This window comes from Tubulanus polymorphus, chromosome 3, assembly GCF_964204645.1.
Source record: "Tubulanus polymorphus chromosome 3, tnTubPoly1.2, whole genome shotgun sequence".
Taxonomy (NCBI): domain Eukaryota; kingdom Metazoa; phylum Nemertea; class Palaeonemertea; order Tubulaniformes; family Tubulanidae; genus Tubulanus; species Tubulanus polymorphus.
Genome location: NC_134027.1, coordinates 4,236,741 through 4,256,636, shown reverse-complemented (window position 1 = coordinate 4,256,636; position 19,896 = coordinate 4,236,741). Strand labels below are relative to the sequence as shown.

Sequence of the window (19,896 nt, the reverse complement as noted above, 5' to 3'; positions counted from 1 at the left end):
AATATGAAGTCCAGTGTGTAAAAAAAAGTCCACGTAGGCCCATGTTCATTCTCCTTGCTTCGTCCAAATCTACTCTAAAGATCTGCCATCCTCACTTTTGTCACGCTGGCATGGGGCGAGGCTGTTGATCATGTTAAGTGATTGATAGATGAAACTCCTCCTTCCCAAGGTAAATCGTTTACCTTGGAAATATATTAATTTACTGGAAATTTCAGAAGACCTCAAGCAACAGAAGCAAGAATTGAAAATATTCAAATTTAATACATTTGCATTGGCTACAAAATAATATGTTCTGTGGACGGATAACTCAAATAATTTCATCAATAAATAAATGTTTATTATAAAAAAGTGATTGTAAATATGGTTAAGATTCTCCTCCAAAGTAGTGATCACACATCAGAATCGGACAATTGACAAACTCTACTGTGTAATCATAATACAACAGTAATTCCTCTGGTTTCTGTTTTGTGCCGCCATAAAATCCACATTCCTCTAACGTCATATCGCGACTGAGCATTGCTTCTTTATTTCGTGATTTGTCAGTAAAAACGGCCAGTTTACTCGACTGAATGCCAGCTATTTTCTCAACAATCTTCAAAATTCCGAGTATCGGTATGTGAGCGTGGACAATCTGATTAAAATGAGCTGGGTGCGCTCGCAGATTCTCAAATGTTATCAGACGCATCAGAAGTTCTATGTACCTATAAAAAAGAGTTGTACAATGTATCTAGTTCCAATAAAGATGTATTGTTCACAGTGGTATCTATCTATATGAAACCAGGTGGTACTTTGAATGAAGGTTAACTGATTTTATTAGAAATTACAAGCTTTCACTACTAGCGCATGGTAGTTTCATTTGGTAATTGACAAAATCGCACATTTACCTGATGTAGCTACTACGCGCCAGTAGCAAAAGTTTGTAACTTCTAATAAAAATAATTCAACCTACACAGTACCTGTATTCATGTTTCATTTGAAACCAGTTTCTATCAGAGCTCTAAAACTCTTTGCATCTCGCTATGTTAAACATACCCTGGGTTTTTCTCTTTGTAAGGTTCACACAGTGCCATATGACAGCATATACAATGTTCTAATGGAATATTTTGAGGCAATAATCTGACTTCTCTAAGCGGTGAAGTTACTTCTGTTTGTGTTTCCATCGCTATCGCTGTTCCTTCTTCTTCATAATCATCATCATCATCATCATCAGATTCATCTTCCCTATGTTCACAACACAAAACCGTATCCATCAATTTCTTAAGGTATTCACAGAATCTCGGATATTTGAACATATCGAACACGTACCTCTCATACATCAATCCTTTAGATAAATTGGTATAATCAATAGACATGCTGCCTTCATAATCCAGCATTTGACAAAGCAAGTGAAGCTCTGTACTATTGCATGGTATATTCATATCATACATCGCTGAAAACAAAATAATTTCACCTAGAGATGTTGTATGCAAAGCTAAACAATTCACTGAAAGCCGCACATTTACATAATTATACCTGATTTGAATTCATCAAAACTGAGAATTCCTTGTCCAGCGAAGTCAAATCGACAGAGTAAATCGACAGCTTTCTGAGCCACACCACTTAACCATTTATCCATTCGCGCAACGAACAAATCAAACTTTTCTGTATCTTCTCTGATTGCGTTGCACGCTTTTTCTAGTGTCTCCTATTCTTAAAAAAATCCCCCGAAATCATAAACTGGTAATATTAAAAATTTCCTCATGATTTAGAGAAACATACAAGAAAGTCACACGCACCAGAGCTTTATCAGATTTTGATAACTTCTTTCCCTTCTTTCCTTTTTTCTTTCCTTTCTTGCCCTTTTTAGAAGGTTCAGCAACGTCAGAGCCATTTTCAGCGGAGATCAGCGTATTAGGTTCATCTGTTGCGCTGCGATCTTCACCTCCTGAAGATTTGACGCCTTTTCTAAAAATATTTGGTTTAAGATTAAGTTATCTAAATAAAACTTAATTGAATTCATGACTATTCTTAAAATTGGATCTTTCACGGGATCTACTGCAGCCCGCATGAAGATTTTACGTACTTCGATTTTTTTCCCTTTTTCTTTTTGATTACCATCGTTATTTTTTCTCTTTTCTTTAATTCAACATATCCTCGTTAATGCAAGATCAACGCTTGATCGCTACGTTCGAAGTTTAATTTGTTGATTTGTTTACGTCCACCATTTTGTTTGCCAGGCGGTAGGCGTAATCGGCGGATACCGGACTTAGACTCATCCCCGCCTCGAATCTTTTTTGAAAATAATATTCTTTATTTCCTTGGAATAACATAAATATATACACAAGAACACGTTACAAAATACCAAAATACCATGCTGTACACGTCCACTAAAAGCCCAAGGGCTGTGATTCTATGATTTCACAGCGCCATCTAGGATTATATTCGGTATACTAATGAAAGGTCAAGGCTATATGCCTTGCTTTAATATTTTTCGTGGAAAGGCGAACGCTATTCATTCATGCTTTTGTGCTTCTCGTTGACGTATATTTATGTCAGATAAATGTCATTTTATCGACTATCCGTGTAACATAAAGGATGGAGTCTTCAGGGTTATCTTTACTGGAGCGAGAATTAGAAGAGTTCGACAAGAATGGGTCCTGGCAAATTGTTTACCACGTGAGTTTTTTGCCGTCGATTTTGACATTTTTGATCACCAGTAGGAGTGATTTGCGGTTCTATATCCGCCCACATTTTCAAATTCTCGATTGACGGTTTCATTTTTGTTTTTAGAGACTTCGGAATGAAGCGTCGCTGAATCATGATTTCACGGTTAAAGTAGCCCGTAGTCCAGAAAACAGATCGCGTAATCGATACAGAGACGTCAGTCCATGTAAGTGTGGAACTTGCCGGGTACCGGACTCCTGCGGTTAATCGTGTCCCCGGTTTAATTTATCTCTTGTTGTTCGTTATAGATGATCACAGCCGTGTGATTTTACCGTCTGAAGAAAATGACTATATCAACGCTAGCTTAGTCGAGGCCCCTGAAGCTAATAGGAGATATATTCTTACACAGGTAGATTTCAAATTCAGTCAAACCCGTTTAATCCGGAATTCTATCTCTATCCGGATGCTATATAAAGTATGTAGAATATGATGTTTATCGAAGATTTTTTGTAATTCGGATGAATTTTTTCATTGGTTCCAATTTCATTTATGATCATTTGGATTCTACTACTTAGCCTATATAAGCAAATTTGAAAGTCAGTTATTTGGTATTTTTCTCTAGAGTCTATCGTAAAGTCTGAATTAAACTACCATTGATGTTTAGATTTTTTATAGGTGATTTTAGTGAATTTTTACATGAATGCCGTTGTATTCTAGGGACCTTTACGGAACACATCAGCTCATTATTGGCAGATGATTTGGGATCAGAATGTAAAAGGAATCGTTATGTTGAATAGAGTGATTGAAAGGGGAAATGTAAGTTCATAGTGATGATTTGCTTTCTAAGTTGTTGATAATCCATTGTATTACGATGATTCATATACGTAAGTTTATTGTATTTTCAGTTGAAATGCGATCAATATTGGCCCCTGGGTTCTGCAGTAGGACACGAAGACGTCATGACTTTTCCTGAAGCTTCAATTCAAGTTAGCTACATAGATGAAAATGAGTTTTCTTATTATACGATACAAAAGTTAGAAGTAGAGCATTTAGAAGTAAGTTTAAATCATCTCGACATTACCAAATCTGTTAATCATGAATGATATTCTTTCAAGTTTGGATTGAATGTTTTAGACTAAAGAGAAAAAAGAAGTGCTGCATTTTCATTACACGACGTGGCCTGATTTCGGAGTTCCACAGTCTCCAGCTGCGTTTTTGAATTTTCTAATGGCTGTCCGACGATCTGGAGCGCTTGAGAATGATGTGGGACCATGCGTAATACATTGCAGCGCAGGAATTGGACGCTCTGGAACTTTTTGTTTAGTCGATACTTGCCTGATTATGGTGAGTAGTCTGAATATAAAACAAACAAATGTTGCTTGATTTGTTTAGCAGTTGGATTGACACTCCTTGTCAATGCACTTGAGTTTAAAAGACTTTGAAAGAAATGAGTGTGCACCAAATTTGAGGTTCCCCCATAGATTATATTTTTTCTTTCGAGCCGCACTGCCAGATCTCAGGAGGCTAGAGATAAACATTGTATTTGTAGGATCGGTCAATAAAGCAATAAAAATCACAAAAAAGTTGTCACTTTCGTTTTGTTTTTTTCCAGATCGAGAAGACCAGAGATCTGAACTGTATTGATATTCGTAAAATACTGCTGAACATGCGCAAATATCGAATGGGTTTAATACAAACTACGGATCAACTTCGATTTTCATACCTCGCTGTTTTAGAAGGAGGAAAGAGAATTTTATCGTCGTCCCTCAACTCTAGTTTTGACGAGGTAAGCGATGTGTAGAAAGAAATATATTCATTTTAATTATGTTAATTTAATTTTTTTTATAACAAACTCTACGACTCTTTGATTCCTTTCAAAACTCCTTTTAAACAGAAAATGTTTTCAAAGGTGCTTCTTATTTAAGCAACATCCCCAAAACTCCTTCAATACTCATTTTGAGAGGCAATTATAAATGTTTGGTTTGTAGTTGTACAGTATTAAACTACACATAGATTGTTACAGTTTGGACCAGGATTTTTTTTTACATCCAGGAATGACTGATCTGTAAAAGAGCCCTGTATTAGAAAGTGGAGATGTTGAGTTAATTCTTTTTAATTTTTCTTTCAAGTTCGATCACGAACCTCCACCAAAACCTCCGAAACGAATGTTAGCAGTCGAAGAATCGAGTAGCGATGGCGACGATGAAGACGAAGAGGTCATAATAATGACCGAAAGTGAAGAAGATGATGATGACGATGACAGCGTTCCACCTCCTATACCACCACGTACATATTTGATATCACAGCAACCGCCTTCAACTGTACCACCGGTACCACCGCGGTACGATTCTTTACATGTCAATGAGGAAGAGAAGAAATCATTGATTGAAGGAGAAGAAAGGTTTGTACATAAGTTGATAGTTTTTGTGACGTATTGTATTTAGGAATTTGTGGGTAGCTTGCAACAGTTGTGTTCCATTAGTCGAGTCAACTTAGGTCACTTATCAGATCTTAACGATCGTTGTGACATGATTATGCTGAGTCTTAAGGTCATTTACATTGACCAGTCAGAAGCACAATCATTAGTAAAGGACGTGTTCCATTTTTTACATCGGGGTAGGTCTTATATGACCTTAGAATACATGTAGTTTGATCTTGAGGCGGGCATAGGTTGATTTGCGATGTGCGACTTGCCCCTGTCAGTAACAAAATCAGCATATGTCGGTTGCGTCTAAAAAAAGAAACTTGCTCAAAAATACATTTAAGCTGAATTCTATTTCAATTCGCAGAGTTGTACAACGTCGTAAGAAAGAAGAAATGACTAAAAACACTGAGGAACAGCTCGAACGTATGAAGAAAGCCCGTGACAGAATGAATATACCTCGTCGACCTAAACCGAAATCATGGCAGACAATATACGTCGGTCTCGGACTGACATTGTCTATATTGATGGGTGGATATATGTTATATCGTTACTATATTTGATAAAATTAATTAGTTAACATCATCAATACAACTATGGACTGGAATCACCATCTCAGATGAACGGTAATTTAGAGTTTGAAAGCGAGGTATTTTTCCATTATTTTTTTTTTTTTTTTTTTCGTTGTCTGTGAGTGGATTCAATAGCCTGTATGTTTTATAATGATATATTCATAAAATTATTACCGAGAAAATGCATGTAGAAGATTGTGTATATTATTATTATTATCATAAGTATGATAATTTGGTGAATACATATTCAATTGAGCTGGCTCAAACTTACATGAAAACAAAAAAAAATTCAGTAAAAGTACATGTAATTGCAGATTTCTTTTCGTTTTTCAATCCCGTTGAATAGTCATCATATGTCTTATGATCGTCAAATTCGAGCGACACAAATTTTAACGGTTATTTTTTGGTCCATTTTGGTTTGGTTTAGAAGAGCAACAATTGGTGCTTGTATCGTTTTTATAGCAACGGTTTTTGTTGTCTGTTTGTTGATATATTGTTGAATATTACATTTACACGTATGTGATGCTTGCTACAGCTTTTTATTTTGTGCAGGAAAATACAATAATTTTACAGGAATAAACTGGGGATTGACGATGGCTGCACCTCCACAAAATGGGTTACCGACATGTAGATATCGTAAAGATATTTCTTAGAAATAGTGATAGTATTAGTTCAGACATGTCTCATCAGACAGGGCTGGTAGATGACTTATTGATTTATCTTCATAGTTTCCGTTTGCTCTTTGGTTTGAAAGGTTTTGTAACAATAGTGCGTGGTTTACCAATAAGTCCAGATCATATTGTGATACTTTACGCATGAAGACCCATTCAGCTTGTACTACTTAATCAATAAAGTGAGGGTAAGATTATTTGAATGATTTTACATATTCTATGTAGTCAACCTGAATTGGATTATTTTCTTCATTCAATATTGTTTGAGGGAAGTACAATGTATTTACCTGTCACCGAAGAGGTTTCAAGCAAAATCAAAACGCCCAAATTTCTAATAATGTACATGTAATAACAGATTGAAGTTGCAGTGGTTGATCAGGATCAATTCTATTCTCATTGATGAATTGAGTTTAGAGATTTCTGCTTGCAGTGTTTTAGGTATTGGCAGCATGGTTGATATTTGTTGATATTGATCTCATCGCATCGAGTATCATAGAAATATTTTTTGGCACGACTAATAATATCCATTAGTTAATATTTGTAATTGGAATAATAGAATGTTATCATCAAACTTCAAAGAAATGATTGAAAATAGCAGCACTATTTTGTGTGTATATCTAAATAAGTTCAGGTTCTACCTCATTTCACATGTCTCATCAGATTAGTTAATGAACAAATTTGTGGGTTGATGTATTTGAGTTTGATATTTTTTCAAAGAAATGCTAGACTGAGATTTGATTCTTGTTGTATATTTTTTAAATGCGTTCAAATAGATATAAGTTTTTTCATGTGTTACATAGAATTCATAGAATCCCACGTGATTGAAAAAATTATAAATTGCTATTTATCACAATTTTATTATTTTTCCGTACACATTCTAACATTATTAAGTCAATCGTCGTTGATGTTGTGAATTTAGAGAATAGAAATTAATTTCTAAACGTTTCATCTTCATAGATTTTAACGAAGGAAACGGAAGAAGCTTTCTTTCGGTTGACTTTCATTGTGGCATTATCGTGAATATTTCTATATGCTCAGGATGGTTTGTGTATAATAGTGTAGATAATATATATGATAACTGTGAAAACTTCATTTCATTCTCTCCGCTTATTGCACTGTATCTTCTATGAACAAACCCCGTTTGAACTCTTGTCATGTCGGGCAGTGGAAGTTGATTAAAAGAAATCGTTCTCTAGAATATACATTCATCCTTGATAAATTGTTCCTAAAAGAAACAAAGATCGGTTATTTCGTAATGTTTATTGAAGTTTTTCACCCCCATCACTTCAGAAGTGTCTAGATTTTTCAATATTTCGACATATAACGAACAGGTTTCTTTGTGGCTAATAAACCGTTGAACTAATATATGTCAAGGTTAAACCTGGGTCTGTCTATGAATACATGAACATGTGGCTGCATGTACATTAGATTATCTAATTATTTGTTGTCTTGTACACCCTATGCAGCTATTGTAATGATGACAGGCCCGTGCCGAGGGGGTTCAGGGGTAGCGAGCGAACCCCTAAAATTTTCTGCGCCTTCAAAAAGTCAAATGTGTAAAAATATTTCGAAATTTGGACATAATTTTTTTGAAAATGAAAAGTAATCCATAAGATCTGTCCTTTTCTCAATAGGCCAGATCTATTCCTTTTCACAGAGTGCCATTTTTCTTGAAATAGAACTGCTCCTCGATAAAACTCGGCCCGGGTCTGACTGCAGTTGATATTGATTCCATCCACGTTTTCGCAACTAAAAAAGACATCAGTCAAGGTTCCTATATATACATGTATAACGTTAAACCGTGGCAAGAATTGGTTTTGTTGCTTTTCGCTACAATATTGTGTGTAAATATGCTGTAATTTCTGTCCACTTCATCTCATTGTATATGCATGTATACACTTCAAATAAGTCTGCACTAATAAACATTTAACAAATTAATTTGAAATCCCGTTTGAATGTACAATTCCTTCATAAACAATTTAGATCTAACTCGAGCTTTTCATGTTGATTATTCATTAACTAGTCATGAAATTTTCTGCATAGGAAACATGGTAATTCTGCTAGTTTGTCTGCGTAGGAATCGCTCTGTCAGTTGTTGGATTTTAAGGTATTTTTAAAACAATCTACATCTATTATGTATATACATCAGCTGCTGAAATTTCTATACAAATATTCATTTGATCTGCTCGTTTTTTGACCAATTTTTTTTTGTTTAAGCAGTAGGCTAGCAAGGAATGGTACATGTAATTTAATGCACTATTTTTTGAGTTTTTCGTTAATATTCACTACACTTTGTATTCTTATGAATGCTGCTATCTATGCCAGTCATTATTGTATATTTCATATAACCTTATTGATTTTAGTATTTTAGTCAAAAAGCCATTGTATACCGTAATTTGTATGTATTTGTCCGTATGGATGTATCATTCATATAGTACTTTTGTATCTATGTGTAGTCTATTAACAAGTTGTAAATAAATGATACAAAATGCTATATTTTCATGATCTTATGTCAATAGTATTAGTAGGTGTTTTCCTGTTCACAGATTCGTCAATTCCTCTCTTGTTATCTCTAGGATACAGTAAAAATTTTCAAAAGACAATTACTATGAATTTACAATTAACAAATACTTTATTATTAATAAGTAATAAATTCTTATCAGTAAATTTTAAAATCTTATGTATATAAAGGTACACAAAGATTACATACCAGTAATAGTTGCCCTGATTATAATTTTCGTAAGTTGGAAAAGTAGCAGTTGAAACCGCCACTTGCATAATCACAGATTTGATTTAACATGGGAAGAAAAAGTGAGTTCATTTTGGTTCGATAATACTGGCCTATACAAATCTTCTTTCATAGCTTTCAAAATTTTTGGATCATAGTTTATGAACTCCGCTGCGAGTTGTTTTGCATATTTCAATGATTCTTCTAATAACCTGTTGACCGCGAAATGATTAGTGATGATCTGATTCTTGAGAGCTTCCGCAGCAGTGAAACGATGCCCAAAAACCATTAACTGACTCTGCGTATGACTGCTAGTTACTTTACACCTATATAATGGAGAAAACTGCGATTTCCAATTGAACTGGTGTTAAACTTATACATAGTTTTTCTCTGAACTTACTTTAATAAAGAAAGAAAGAAGTCTCCTAGGCGAAATCCAAGGAATATTTCATTGAGACAAAACCAACCTCTGTCTTCGTTCATGAAGATATAATCATGACACATGGCTATGAACGCACCTCCAGCAAATGCATGACCTGCAAAAACAATAGAGACTAAAAACATATTCAAAGGCAGAATAATATTCTCACTTCCTCACAATTAACGTACCATTCAATACAGCAATTGTTGGAAGATGAAAAGTAAGCAGTCGACGTGTGAGTTCTGTCAGTTTTCGTTGAAATTCATCTAATTTGTTCTGATTAGCAGCACACCATGCCAAATCCAATCCATTACTGTAAAACTTTCCTTTCCCAGTTGTTAACAAAACCTTCACTTGTTCATTCCTAATGACATAAATCGCCAAAATAATCATCAATGATGTAATTAATTATTTCCAAAAAATGACACATTAAATTGCCTTCTTTACTTGGCACTGGCAGGAGTGTTTTGTTAATTAAATTAGGCTCACCTCTCAACTTGGTTCAATGCTTCCTGAAATTTCTCTATAAACTCGTTATTTAATCTATTTTCACCACAATCGAATGTTAAAACGGCAATATCTTGCAGAATTTGACAGGTTATCAAATTAGAGGACATTTCGCCCCGGACGGCCCGACTGTCCCGAATAATAAAACACACAATAAAGAATTAATTTAATTGAATAATTTATTAGTTACATCCACGTTCAACAAATATACTCAAATTCAAATCACACTATATTGACACTACATTCATAATAATGGCGGCAGTAAAAAGACCTCATCAACGATACAGTAACATGTCATTAGAACAAACAGAAGGTAAAGTATGTTCCTCGTTCAATTATATTATTGAATTGATACAGAAACTAACAGCGATTCAAACCCTTTTTCTGTCACAACTCAACTATCCCCAGCAGGCCAGGGGCGTTGGAAATGGATGGAAATGGTCGCGGCCAAATGCCGATTTTGGACAGGTTCTAAATATTGCCGCAGCGAATTTACCTTATTTCTTCAAAAATGTGGTATTCAAAGAAAAGAAAACGTCATTCAGTAAATTATTGCTGCGGCTTTCGCCGCTGCAGTTCCAGCGCCACTGATCCCTCCCCTGCGCCTTACGTACTACCTACCTGCTGCCATCAGCACTCTGAGTCACTAATCAGATTGTTCATTTTATTTTTCTTAGATTTGAAAGCTTTTGAAAGAAGATTGACGGAAGTTATTGCTCAACTTCGACCAGCTACAGGGCGATGGAGATGTATGTACCTAATGTACAGTCGAGTCAATTACGATTTCAACTTGGAGAATGTGCACTAATCAATGTGATGGTTCCCTCTCTTTTTTTCAGTGATTCTAGTTATCGTCAGTGTTTGTGCAGTAACCGGTGCTGTTAACTGGCTTGTAGACACTGAAACATTTAGAGTAAGTGACTTGATGACAACACATAGTGCAACCTTTATCAATTTGAATGTTTGAATTGTGAATGAATATAATGTATATTGCAGGTATCATTAATACAGTCATTGATGTATCATCCATTCTTCGCTCTGAGTGCAGTGACATTGATTATTCTATTTCTTTTTGGAATCCATAAAAGAGTTATACTTCCGCATATGTATCCTTTATTTCTTGATACTGATAATAAATATATTCTCTTATGCGAAAATGTGTTACCAAGCTTTAAGACTCATAAACTACAATTTTAATGGCGATTCAAAAACATGCTAGCGCTCAGCCGCATGACTCATGATTGCATTTCAACATTCCATCCTTGAGCAAACATCCAGGGCTATCAACCTTACCCTCCAAAAATTTCATTTCATTGATTAAAGCTATGGTAACCCATTTTTTTAGACCCTGTATAGCTAAATCCTTCAAACTGTAAGCAGTGTGCTGTATAGAATAAAGATAAGCTGATTTGAAATAGTAATTCAATAGACATGGAGAAAAAATTACTTTTTAAGTAAATAATTTAAGTAATTTTTCAAATTCTTGAAACGTTTAACTGATGGACTTTGCCTAATACTTGAAGGCAGTTGGTTCCACATGACAGGTGCTATAATAGCCTATTAATTTGAATGCCCTGTCACTGTGGACTAGTTTAACTGAATGACTTGTATCGCTAGAAAGTAAGTATTCAGATTAGATTAACAGTTATTTTTATTAACAAATGAACAGAATTGCATCCAGATGTCGGAAGGTTTTACTAGACTACAATATGTCATGTGATGATGTAAGTTTTCATTTTTATTCTTGTCGAATGTGTTAAGAGGACTAGGTTATTACCAGTACAACGTTGAATGTTTGTTCTTTCAGACCGGAAAGCTTATACTGAAACCCAGACCAACCACCTGACCTTAACTGACCCCTACAGTGTAGCCACTGTAGCGAAAACAAACTGATATTCACAGGTGATGGAGTATGAATTCTGTATGCAAGCAGTCCTTGGTTGATCATAGATATTGCAGAAAGTTTATGAACTAAAAGATTGTGGCCGCTGTGCCAAGTTTGTGTACGCAGTCTAACCCACTTAATTCTGAATCACGTAAGTCCAGATTTCGATCTAATCTGGATATTATTGATGGTCCACGTGCGAAATATTATATTTATCCGATTTTTTTCTAATAAACCGGATTAATAGATAATTGCTATTGCTCCAAATTAAGGGGTTCTATTAATTTTAGTTTTAGTTTGGAAATAACACATTGTAGTGTAAATAATATAGAAGGTAATTTTATTGTAAATAAACCTCATAATTATTTGTACATGTTTTTTGTTGATTTTATCTTGTTTTCATCATTATTACATCATACGTTTTAAGTAAAAAGGATTATGTATCATTAAGTAGAATCAGAACCAGTGATTGGGGCTATGCTGGTTGAGGCTTGCGTGCCACCATGTTCGAGGTTCGAGTCCCAGGGTGCTGCTGATATGTGAGTTCTATGATAACGTGGACAAGCGGGTTCTCCGTCAACTAAAATGAAAGTCCCGCCCGAGTCCGATAGTTCCGCAATTACTTAAATCGTCCGTTTCGTAGTCATCGCGCTTAATGTGGAGATACCATCAATTCAATTCAAATAAACCACATGGACGTTCGAACGCATTACCCATTATTTCTTTTCTAAAAACGCTCTATTTTGATGCATCAGATTATTCATCGTATTCGACAAGCACGGAGTATTCTGTCAACTCTCTATTGGCGAAGTACTCCTGCTTGTGTATCTCCAATCAGTACGGCACTTGTTGGTATGTAAAAATCTTTTTCACTTTGCTTTTTGAGTAATTTGACATATTACAATTACACTTCAATTATTATTTATTGATCCTTTCTTATACGGTTACAACAAAATTATCAGAGCATAATGGTTCTTCTGCGCTGTATTTGATCTGTAATCAGTAGTTTAAGACTATGACCAATGTCGTGATATTTCGTCGATGATAATTGAAGTCGATTTGGGTGTGACTGATATTTCGATATATTATTGCGGTCTGTCTTATGACAATCTATCTATAGCTTATTAGCATTATGTTGGGACGCACTTTGAAATAGTCTTGCAGATTTTGATATTCAGGACTTTGTATTAGTAAGGAAGTTATCATATCCTTCAGAAGCTTAGCGTTGAGCCGATTCTAGTTTCAAGATATCATTGCATAACAACGAGTTCCAGACGGCAACAGAGAATACTCTGGAATAGAGCGAAATAGGGGCTTTATAGAGTTTTATATGGAAGCGATAAAGGGCCTCGAGTCGTCGCGTTCCAACTCGAGAAGTCGTCATATTTATGTCGACATATCGCGATATATCGCATCAAGTCGACATGAATATGTCGACATATCGTGACATTTTGACGACATGTTTCGTTTTCTCGACCATTTTCCTCGCGACAAGTCGACATATTCATGACGACTTGAAACTCAGTCGTCATATCACTGGCGTCCTCATCTTACATTTAGACGTGTCTTCAAATGACGGCTTGTCCCGTGGAAAATGGGCGAAAAAGCAAAATTTGTCATGAAAACGTCGCGATATGTCGACATAAATATGACGACTTGTCGAGTTGGAAAGTGACAACTCGAGGCTCTTTATCGCATTGTAGTTTTAGGAACAGGAATCTAAATGACTGAAGGAATTTCTATTTGTATGAAGTACCCTATTTACTTACTTTTTTTTGCTGCATCATGGGATTGGGGATTTAGATGAAGACACCTTTATTTGAAGCAATCCAATTTAAAAGCCTAATTCAATTACAATGGAGAGGCTTGTTGATTGCTGATTCTGATCTTAATGTGCTGTAGCTTGTGATGATATATTTGGATTTGCTATCCCATATACGAATGTCCGCATGATCAGTAGTGTCAGATGTTTAGTACAGGCCTTTACCCTTTTAGCCCAAACTATAGTTTGATTTTATATTTATGTGTTTTTCAGATACAAGTGCATCCCGATCGATCAAACCACTACAGAAATATGGCTCTCCCTTAAGAAACTTTCATGTCCATCGAAATGTACTTTCATCGACAGTTTATCGAAGCTATCATGTGTCATCAGTGATGTGTCAGAATTTAGCTATGGTAAATATAGATACGAAATCCATATTGATAAATGCTATTTTACCGTTACCATAAATAGAATTCATAAGATTTATTTTCAATTTGGGTTAGAAAAAGGGTCCGAATATAATGCCAAATTTGGGGAAATATCTACTTCCAGATGAATGGCAATGTTGCCCTAACCTTTGAGTTGACATACAAATCTCTGTCACAGGTTATTATCGATCAGACTCCATTTCAAACATACATTGATATTTGTTGTGTAATTACTTCATAAACCGAGTTATAATTAGGAAGTTGTGTAGTGGAAGAAGTCTTGTTCTCTTTTGGGACATTTGAATTTTAATTGAAATTTAGATGAGGCTATTTCAACTTAGTAAATATAAATACCCATTTTATTCCGCTAATAACAACTAAATTTTGAAAGTAGTTTTGAGTACACATAATACATGGGTATACATAAGATATTTTTGAATCCTTTATTGGTATATAAGCACAGTGGGGTATAACCTAGAAATTGCATGAATATGGACATATTTATTTATTCATGACAGTTCGTAGAGTTGAATTATATGCAAAAATTTTAAGTGTTAAAGAGTTTACCAATAGATATATAAAAATTCGGATGTATTCTGGGTCAACAGTTTTTGGTTAATTCCGTTCGACATAAAAATGAATTATGATAATATAAATACCGGTAGTGAAAAATGTCCGGTCCAGTAGTCCGTATCTGTTCCTAGTACGTCAACCTTTTGCTCACACGTGTGCCAAGTGTACACAAACAGGGAATATTGGCTCATCAAAAACATTGGTTTTCTACGCTAAGTAACGTTTAAACTATATTAATGCCAGCTATATCAGACATAAAACCAATCGAAGAAGTAAATATGGGGACTAAAGAAGAGAAAAAAGCTAAGAAACATAAGAAATCCAAGGTGTGAAAAATATGATTGTTTTCTTTTGTATAGTCTGTGCGTACATCGTTAAGTGTAAGTGTCAGTTTTCACCTCTCGTTGGAATTGCACGGTTTTTCAGAAAGAAAAGAAAGATAAATCGAAGCCTATAGTGAAAGAGGAGAAAGCAGAAAATGGTGAAGTATCACAAATTTCTACAGATGACGTGCCTGAGGAGGTAGACTTGAAAGAAAATGTGGAAATAACGAAAAAGAAATTGAAAAAAGAGAAGAGTCCACCAAGAGTTTTAAAACGTGTTCAGGAAGCAGTTGTTGATGAAGAAGTCGTCGCTAGCGGAGATTTCAGCAAGTTTGAAATTTTAGATTCGGTTGTTAATAAATTAAAGGGTAAGCAAATTGATACTTTTATCACCCAGTAATTATCCCAACTAATCAAAATATTTTATCATATTTTCATGTAATGTTATTATTTATAGCAAGAGGTATTGCATACTTATTCCCGGTTCAGTCGAAGACCTACAATCAAATCTATTCCGGTAAAGATGTTGTTGCTCAGGCTAGTAAGTATCTGCCTAAATATATTTATCGAAAAAAGAATATCACCCTAATAAAGATTTCTGAATTTAATTATCTAATTATGCGAATGGTTTTTTAGGAACTGGAACAGGAAAAACTGTAAGTTGAAATCAATTGCGATTGGGCATGGAAAGTTTTTTTATACCAATTAATCCAAATTTGAATTTTCTTAAATTTTAGTTTTCTTTTGCCATTCCACTTGTTTGTCATCTAGAGAAATTGAACGACACAGCACGAGGACGAGCACCGAAGGTATAGATGGAGCTCCTCCAACAACGAATTATTGATTCTCGTAATATTTCTCTGCATTTTACCTTTTCTTAATGATAATAATAATCTTATTTCAGGCATTAGTTATGGCTCCTACTCGTGAATTGGCTAAACAAGTAGGCAATGATTTCGATTCACTGAGCTCAAAAGTGAAATCGTATTGTATATACGGAGGTGTACCGTATGAACCTCAGATGCAAGCGATGAGAAATGGTTTAGATGTTTTAGTCGGAACTCCCGGTCGAATTTACGACTACATCGAACGTGGAACGTTTGACGTGACGAAGTTGAAATACATCGTTCTCGACGAAGTTGATCAGATGCTGGATATGGGATTTGCGGAGATCGTCGATAAGATTATCAGTGGCGCTTATTCTAAAGGTAGATCATGCAAGATGACTCCGTAATCCCCTTTAAGAACCCCAGTAATGGAGTGGCACGCCACTACAGATGTTTTCGTCGACAATATGAGCTATTTCATAGCCAGCTATTGTTCAGAATTACAGCGGAACCTCGTAATAACGAACTCGGATACAACAATTCATTGGATATAATAAATATAAAGGATTTGTCCCACGTTAGAAAATTTCATAGTAGATATAACAAACGATTGGTTATAACAAACATATTTTGTGTTTAACCCTTTCAGTGCTGACTAATTAATACCATATAGTGCTGGAGATAATTTGAAAATTTTTTAAAGATTCCACCCTAGTGTGTTGAATAACGGGAATACAGCTACAGTGCGTCTACACATCGGCGCAATGTATCGTTAGTTACTAGTATTTCACTATGTTTGACAGGTGCTGCCATTTTTCAAGAGAGATAATTACTAATTACATCGATACACCGCATCGTGGTGTATCAATACACCGCATCGTGGTGTACTAGCAAACTCTATCACCGCACTGCAGTGTAGACGCACTGAAAGGGTTAAGATTTTGGTCTAGTAAATCAATAGCCGTATTGATACTGATGTGAATATCTACTATATTTTCAGATCAGCCCGAAATGAATCCACAGACGCTGTTATTCTCGGCTACAATGCCTTCATGGGTGAGAAAGACGGCAAGCAAATACATGAGAGATGATATGATCCAGATAGATCTGATTGGTCAAGATCGTGTGAAAACGGCGACTACAGTTCAGGTACAGAACCAGATCTTTTTAATGAATTAATTTGAACCGAATCTATTGAGAAATCTAAATAAGACTTAGAGTATTTATTGCTGTTTAAGCATTGGTTGTAAAATGTTATAAGATAGGCTACAAGTGATGCTTGATATTATAAAGAATATTTCATGCAATGCATTGCATATTTTATTGTAGGCATAACTCAATTTGAATTAGACACTAAATATGGTATATAATTATATAATCTATTAATGATGCTTGATTATTTTCTTTACAGCATTTAGCGATTAAATGTAACTATCAGGACCGTCCTGCTGCTATCGGAGACGTTATTCAAGTGTACAGTGGTAACCACGGACGAGCGATGGTTTTCTGTGAAACGAAACGTGACTGCGATGAACTGGCTTGTGATAGTGCAATCAAACAGGACGTACATGTTCTACACGGAGACATCAAACAGAGCAAACGAGAAATGGTGTTAAAGGTAGAGAGAAAATTCGTTTCGGCGGGGATCAATTTTTAGTTGTTCCTCTCCCAGTAGAAGAGCAAATGAGAATTTTATGAAGAGATATTTTTACCATGGCGTGTTGGTGTTTTTTTCAGAAATTCCGAGAAGGTCATTACCGGTGTTTAGTTACTACAAATGTTGCCGCGCGTGGTTTAGATATTCCCGAAGTTGATCTAGTCATTCAGTGTCAGCCTCCTAGTGTACGTATATTATAACTATGGCTCTTACAGATCAAGGAGTCTGGGAAATCTGAACTTTTTCTGATCAATCCTGGAAAAGTCCGGGAATTTTAATTTGTCTCGTTCTTGCCGTTGATGAGGAACTCAACTCTGAATATCTTAAGAATTTAATATAGGCTTTTTTGGCTAAGGGTCGGGGAAAATGCACAAAATGTTGGAGTATTATGGATTTCGCAATCTCTATGACTATTAAAGTTGAGTGATTTGAATGAAAAAGTTCGGACGATTTTGGAATGAATTTGTATTTTGTATTATAGGATGTGGATTCGTATATACACAGATCAGGACGAACTGGCCGAGCTGGTCGAGGTGGAGTGTGTATATGTTTCTACAAACCGTTCGAAGATTACGCTCTATCCGAAGTAGAACGAAAAGCGGGTATAACGTTCAAAAAAATTGGTGTGCCAACTAAGGAAGACATCATCCACGCTTCTAGTGAAGATGTTGTGAGGTATTACTTAATTTGTATTTGTTGTTGTCGTGGAAGTTTTCATACTTTGAAAATTTAAATGCGAAAGATCTGGTTTTTTCATAGTGAAGTATGTGCCGCTACATGCTTATTTCAACACTGCTATTCGTTTCCCTGTAGGTCGTTAGATGATGTGAAGGAAAAGGCTTATTCTCATTTCTTTGAATCTGCTGATAAATTGATCGAAACAAAAGGGGCCCGAACGGCACTAGCAGCTGCACTCGCATTATTAACCGGAAATACATCTATCGCTCACAGATCTTTGATAACGTCGAAAGAGGTAAGGAGCTAAGACGGAGTGTTTGTCACGCCAGGTAGATTCTAATTACACTCATTGAATTTTTCAACCTTATTTGTTATTTCTAGGGATTCACGACATTCTTATTCGAAACGGAATCGGAGATGAGAGGTCTTGGTTATTGCTGGTCGGCTATTGAACGTCAATTAGGCGCGGATCATCGCGATAATAGTATCCATAATATGCGAATGTGCGCTGACAAAAAGGTCTGTATCTAACTACGTTTGTATTTGCGTGGTTCTTGCAGACCAGGGGATTTTGGTTTCTTTTCCTTTCAAGGAAAATTACAGAGTTCTGACTCTTCTCGGAAAACCAAGGAATTTTTGGTGTTTTCTTGCTGAGTGCCACGTGGAAAGAAACGGCTGCCACTGAGGATATCTCATAATTTGATCAGGCAATTTTTGGTTGAGGATATACTGAATTTTGGATTCCCTGATCTATAAGAATCCTTGTATTTATCAAGGACGGTTTATGCTGCATCTATGATTAGTGGTTATTGAGATGAAATGTTATTTGTAATTTCAGGGTTGTGTATTTGACGTACCGACATCGATTCAAGCAGAATTTGAGGACCAATGGGAAGATACGAAATGGGACAGTCTTTCAGTGGCGACTGAATTACCGGAACTAGTAGAACGAGCTCCCGCTCGAGGTGGAGGTGGACATTTTAACAGAAACCGAGGAGGAGGTGGTCGACGAGGCGGCGGTGGTTTTCATCGCAACAACAACGGATCGTTTAAACGAAGGCAATTCGATGATTTTGTGGATAATAACAAAAACAAAAGAATGAGATTTGATGACTGAGTTTGAGCAGCTCGGTCATTGACAATGTTTTTAGCCATATTCCCTAAATGAAAACTCTAGCCAAGTTCTGTCTTGTGTTAGTAATAAAAATTCGAAAAATTGTACTGAAAATATATCTTGCTGTTATGATTATTTGGTACGCAGATGGACGGAGGAATTTAGTTGGTTAACTGGAGGATGTTGGAAGATTGTGTTGCATTTAATACAGGGTCTACAATTCCTAAAATAACTTCAATACATTACAGAAAATGCTTTAAAAGGTGCTTAAAAGTCCTTTAATCAATTTAAACAAAATACCCAAAAACTTACAAAACCAGCAAATTCTACAAATTTAGGAGGCTTCTTTCTACAGTTATTGGGATATGAAGAAAGGGATGCAGAACTCAAAATTTGATATTTTCTCCTTGGAAACTAATATCCGAGAAAGACATCTGCATGGACCCTGCGATAAGGCTAGGAGTAATCTTTTGACTACTCCAAGGATAAGGCAAATAGCAAATGGTATATTGACCGTCGACTACGATGCCTCTACAGTCCTCCGCTCTACCAGCTAAGCTATCGAGGGGATATCCACCAGTTCTAGTCCAGTGATTTACCCACTGTGCCACGCTGCCTGTGCCACAGAACGTTACTGCTACGATGTGCTGCCATCTTGAGAGAATTTCTATAACTAATGGTG

General features: G+C 35.7%; 5 protein-coding genes across 6 annotated transcripts; 3 read left to right on the top strand and 2 right to left on the bottom strand.

Moving 5' to 3' along the window:
* Positions 1 to 277: 277 nt before the first annotated feature.
* On the bottom strand, positions 278 to 2,201 carry LOC141901224 (uncharacterized). Its single transcript, XM_074788334.1, has 6 exons — positions 2,063 to 2,201; positions 1,776 to 1,944; positions 1,513 to 1,684; positions 1,306 to 1,429; positions 1,033 to 1,221; positions 278 to 701 (listed from the first exon to the last, which is right to left on the bottom strand). Exons 1-6 carry the CDS (start codon positions 2,095 to 2,097, stop codon positions 365 to 367), a joined length of 1,026 nt encoding a protein of 341 aa, XP_074644435.1. The 5' UTR covers positions 2,098 to 2,201; the 3' UTR covers positions 278 to 364.
* A 270-nt stretch (positions 2,202 to 2,471) lies between these two features.
* LOC141902023 (tyrosine-protein phosphatase non-receptor type 1-like) lies at positions 2,472 to 8,792 on the top strand. Its single transcript, XM_074789653.1, has 9 exons — positions 2,472 to 2,655; positions 2,770 to 2,869; positions 2,952 to 3,052; positions 3,361 to 3,459; positions 3,549 to 3,698; positions 3,778 to 3,987; positions 4,256 to 4,429; positions 4,773 to 5,044; positions 5,433 to 8,792. The coding sequence occupies exons 1-9, from the start codon at positions 2,575 to 2,577 to the stop codon at positions 5,626 to 5,628; spliced, it is 1,383 nt and encodes a 460-aa protein (XP_074645754.1). The 5' UTR covers positions 2,472 to 2,574; the 3' UTR covers positions 5,629 to 8,792.
* A 193-nt stretch (positions 8,793 to 8,985) lies between these two features.
* LOC141902467 (uncharacterized) lies at positions 8,986 to 10,129 on the bottom strand. Its single transcript, XM_074790201.1, has 4 exons — positions 9,947 to 10,129; positions 9,646 to 9,821; positions 9,437 to 9,572; positions 8,986 to 9,362 (listed from the first exon to the last, which is right to left on the bottom strand). Exons 1-4 carry the CDS (start codon positions 10,072 to 10,074, stop codon positions 9,089 to 9,091), a joined length of 714 nt encoding a protein of 237 aa, XP_074646302.1. The 5' UTR covers positions 10,075 to 10,129; the 3' UTR covers positions 8,986 to 9,088.
* A 67-nt stretch (positions 10,130 to 10,196) lies between these two features.
* On the top strand, positions 10,197 to 12,167 carry LOC141902345 (nuclear envelope phosphatase-regulatory subunit 1-like). Its single transcript, XM_074790021.1, has 6 exons — positions 10,197 to 10,277; positions 10,642 to 10,713; positions 10,804 to 10,877; positions 10,961 to 11,070; positions 11,634 to 11,688; positions 11,772 to 12,167. Exons 1-6 carry the CDS (start codon positions 10,217 to 10,219, stop codon positions 11,808 to 11,810), a joined length of 411 nt encoding a protein of 136 aa, XP_074646122.1. The 5' UTR covers positions 10,197 to 10,216; the 3' UTR covers positions 11,811 to 12,167.
* Positions 12,168 to 12,537: 370 nt separating this feature from the next.
* Positions 12,538 to 19,328, top strand: LOC141901459 (nucleolar RNA helicase 2-like). 2 transcript variants are annotated; one of them, XM_074788699.1, is made up of 14 exons: positions 12,538 to 12,701; positions 13,885 to 14,027; positions 15,042 to 15,306; positions 15,396 to 15,479; positions 15,575 to 15,594; positions 15,676 to 15,747; positions 15,843 to 16,146; positions 16,766 to 16,914; positions 17,177 to 17,383; positions 17,503 to 17,607; positions 17,904 to 18,097; positions 18,236 to 18,395; positions 18,482 to 18,619; positions 18,939 to 19,328. In XM_074788699.1, the coding sequence occupies exons 1-14, from the start codon at positions 12,596 to 12,598 to the stop codon at positions 19,215 to 19,217; spliced, it is 2,226 nt and encodes a 741-aa protein (XP_074644800.1). In that variant the 5' UTR covers positions 12,538 to 12,595; the 3' UTR covers positions 19,218 to 19,328. The 2 variants fall into 2 exon arrangements, with proteins under 2 accessions (XP_074644800.1, XP_074644801.1); XM_074788700.1 differs by lacking the exons at positions 12,538 to 12,701; positions 13,885 to 14,027 and adding an exon at positions 14,758 to 14,941.
* Positions 19,329 to 19,896: the final 568 nt, after the last annotated feature.

Excerpts from the sequence above, each read along its gene's own strand:
- LOC141901224 (XM_074788334.1), bottom strand. The coding sequence starts at position 2,097 with ATGGTAATCAAAAAGAAAAAGGGAAAAAAATCGAA. Across the intron at positions 1,222-1,305 it reads AAAGGATTGATGTATGAGAG|GGAAGATGAATCTGATGATG; the intron begins GTACGTGTTCGA and ends TTGTGAACATAG. Across the intron at positions 702-1,032 it reads TACAAAGAGAAAAACCCAGG|GTACATAGAACTTCTGATGC; the intron begins GTATGTTTAACA and ends TCTTTTTTATAG.
- LOC141902023 (XM_074789653.1), top strand. The coding sequence starts at position 2,575 with ATGGAGTCTTCAGGGTTATCTTTACTGGAGCGAGAATTAGAAGAGTTC. Across the intron at positions 3,053-3,360 it reads GGAGATATATTCTTACACAG|GGACCTTTACGGAACACATC; the intron begins GTAGATTTCAAA and ends GTTGTATTCTAG. Across the intron at positions 4,430-4,772 it reads TCAACTCTAGTTTTGACGAG|TTCGATCACGAACCTCCACC; the intron begins GTAAGCGATGTG and ends TTTTCTTTCAAG.
- LOC141902467 (XM_074790201.1), bottom strand. The coding sequence starts at position 10,074 with ATGTCCTCTAATTTGATAACCTGTCAAATTCTGCAAGATATTGCCGTT. Across the intron at positions 9,822-9,946 it reads GCATTGAACCAAGTTGAGAG|GAATGAACAAGTGAAGGTTT; the intron begins GTGAGCCTAATT and ends TTATGTCATTAG. Across the intron at positions 9,363-9,436 it reads TTCTTTCTTTCTTTATTAAA|GTGTAAAGTAACTAGCAGTC; the intron begins GTAAGTTCAGAG and ends TCCATTATATAG.
- LOC141902345 (XM_074790021.1), top strand. The coding sequence starts at position 10,217 with ATGGCGGCAGTAAAAAGACCTCATCAACGATACAGTAACATGTCATTA. Across the intron at positions 10,278-10,641 it reads GTCATTAGAACAAACAGAAG|ATTTGAAAGCTTTTGAAAGA; the intron begins GTAAAGTATGTT and ends TATTTTTCTTAG. Across the intron at positions 11,689-11,771 it reads ACAATATGTCATGTGATGAT|ACCGGAAAGCTTATACTGAA; the intron begins GTAAGTTTTCAT and ends TTGTTCTTTCAG.
- LOC141901459 (XM_074788699.1), top strand. The coding sequence starts at position 12,596 with ATGCATCAGATTATTCATCGTATTCGACAAGCACGGAGTATTCTGTCA. Across the intron at positions 14,028-15,041 it reads TGTGTCAGAATTTAGCTATG|AAAGAAAAGAAAGATAAATC; the intron begins GTAAATATAGAT and ends ACGGTTTTTCAG. Across the intron at positions 15,480-15,574 it reads AGATGTTGTTGCTCAGGCTA|GAACTGGAACAGGAAAAACT; the intron begins GTAAGTATCTGC and ends ATGGTTTTTTAG.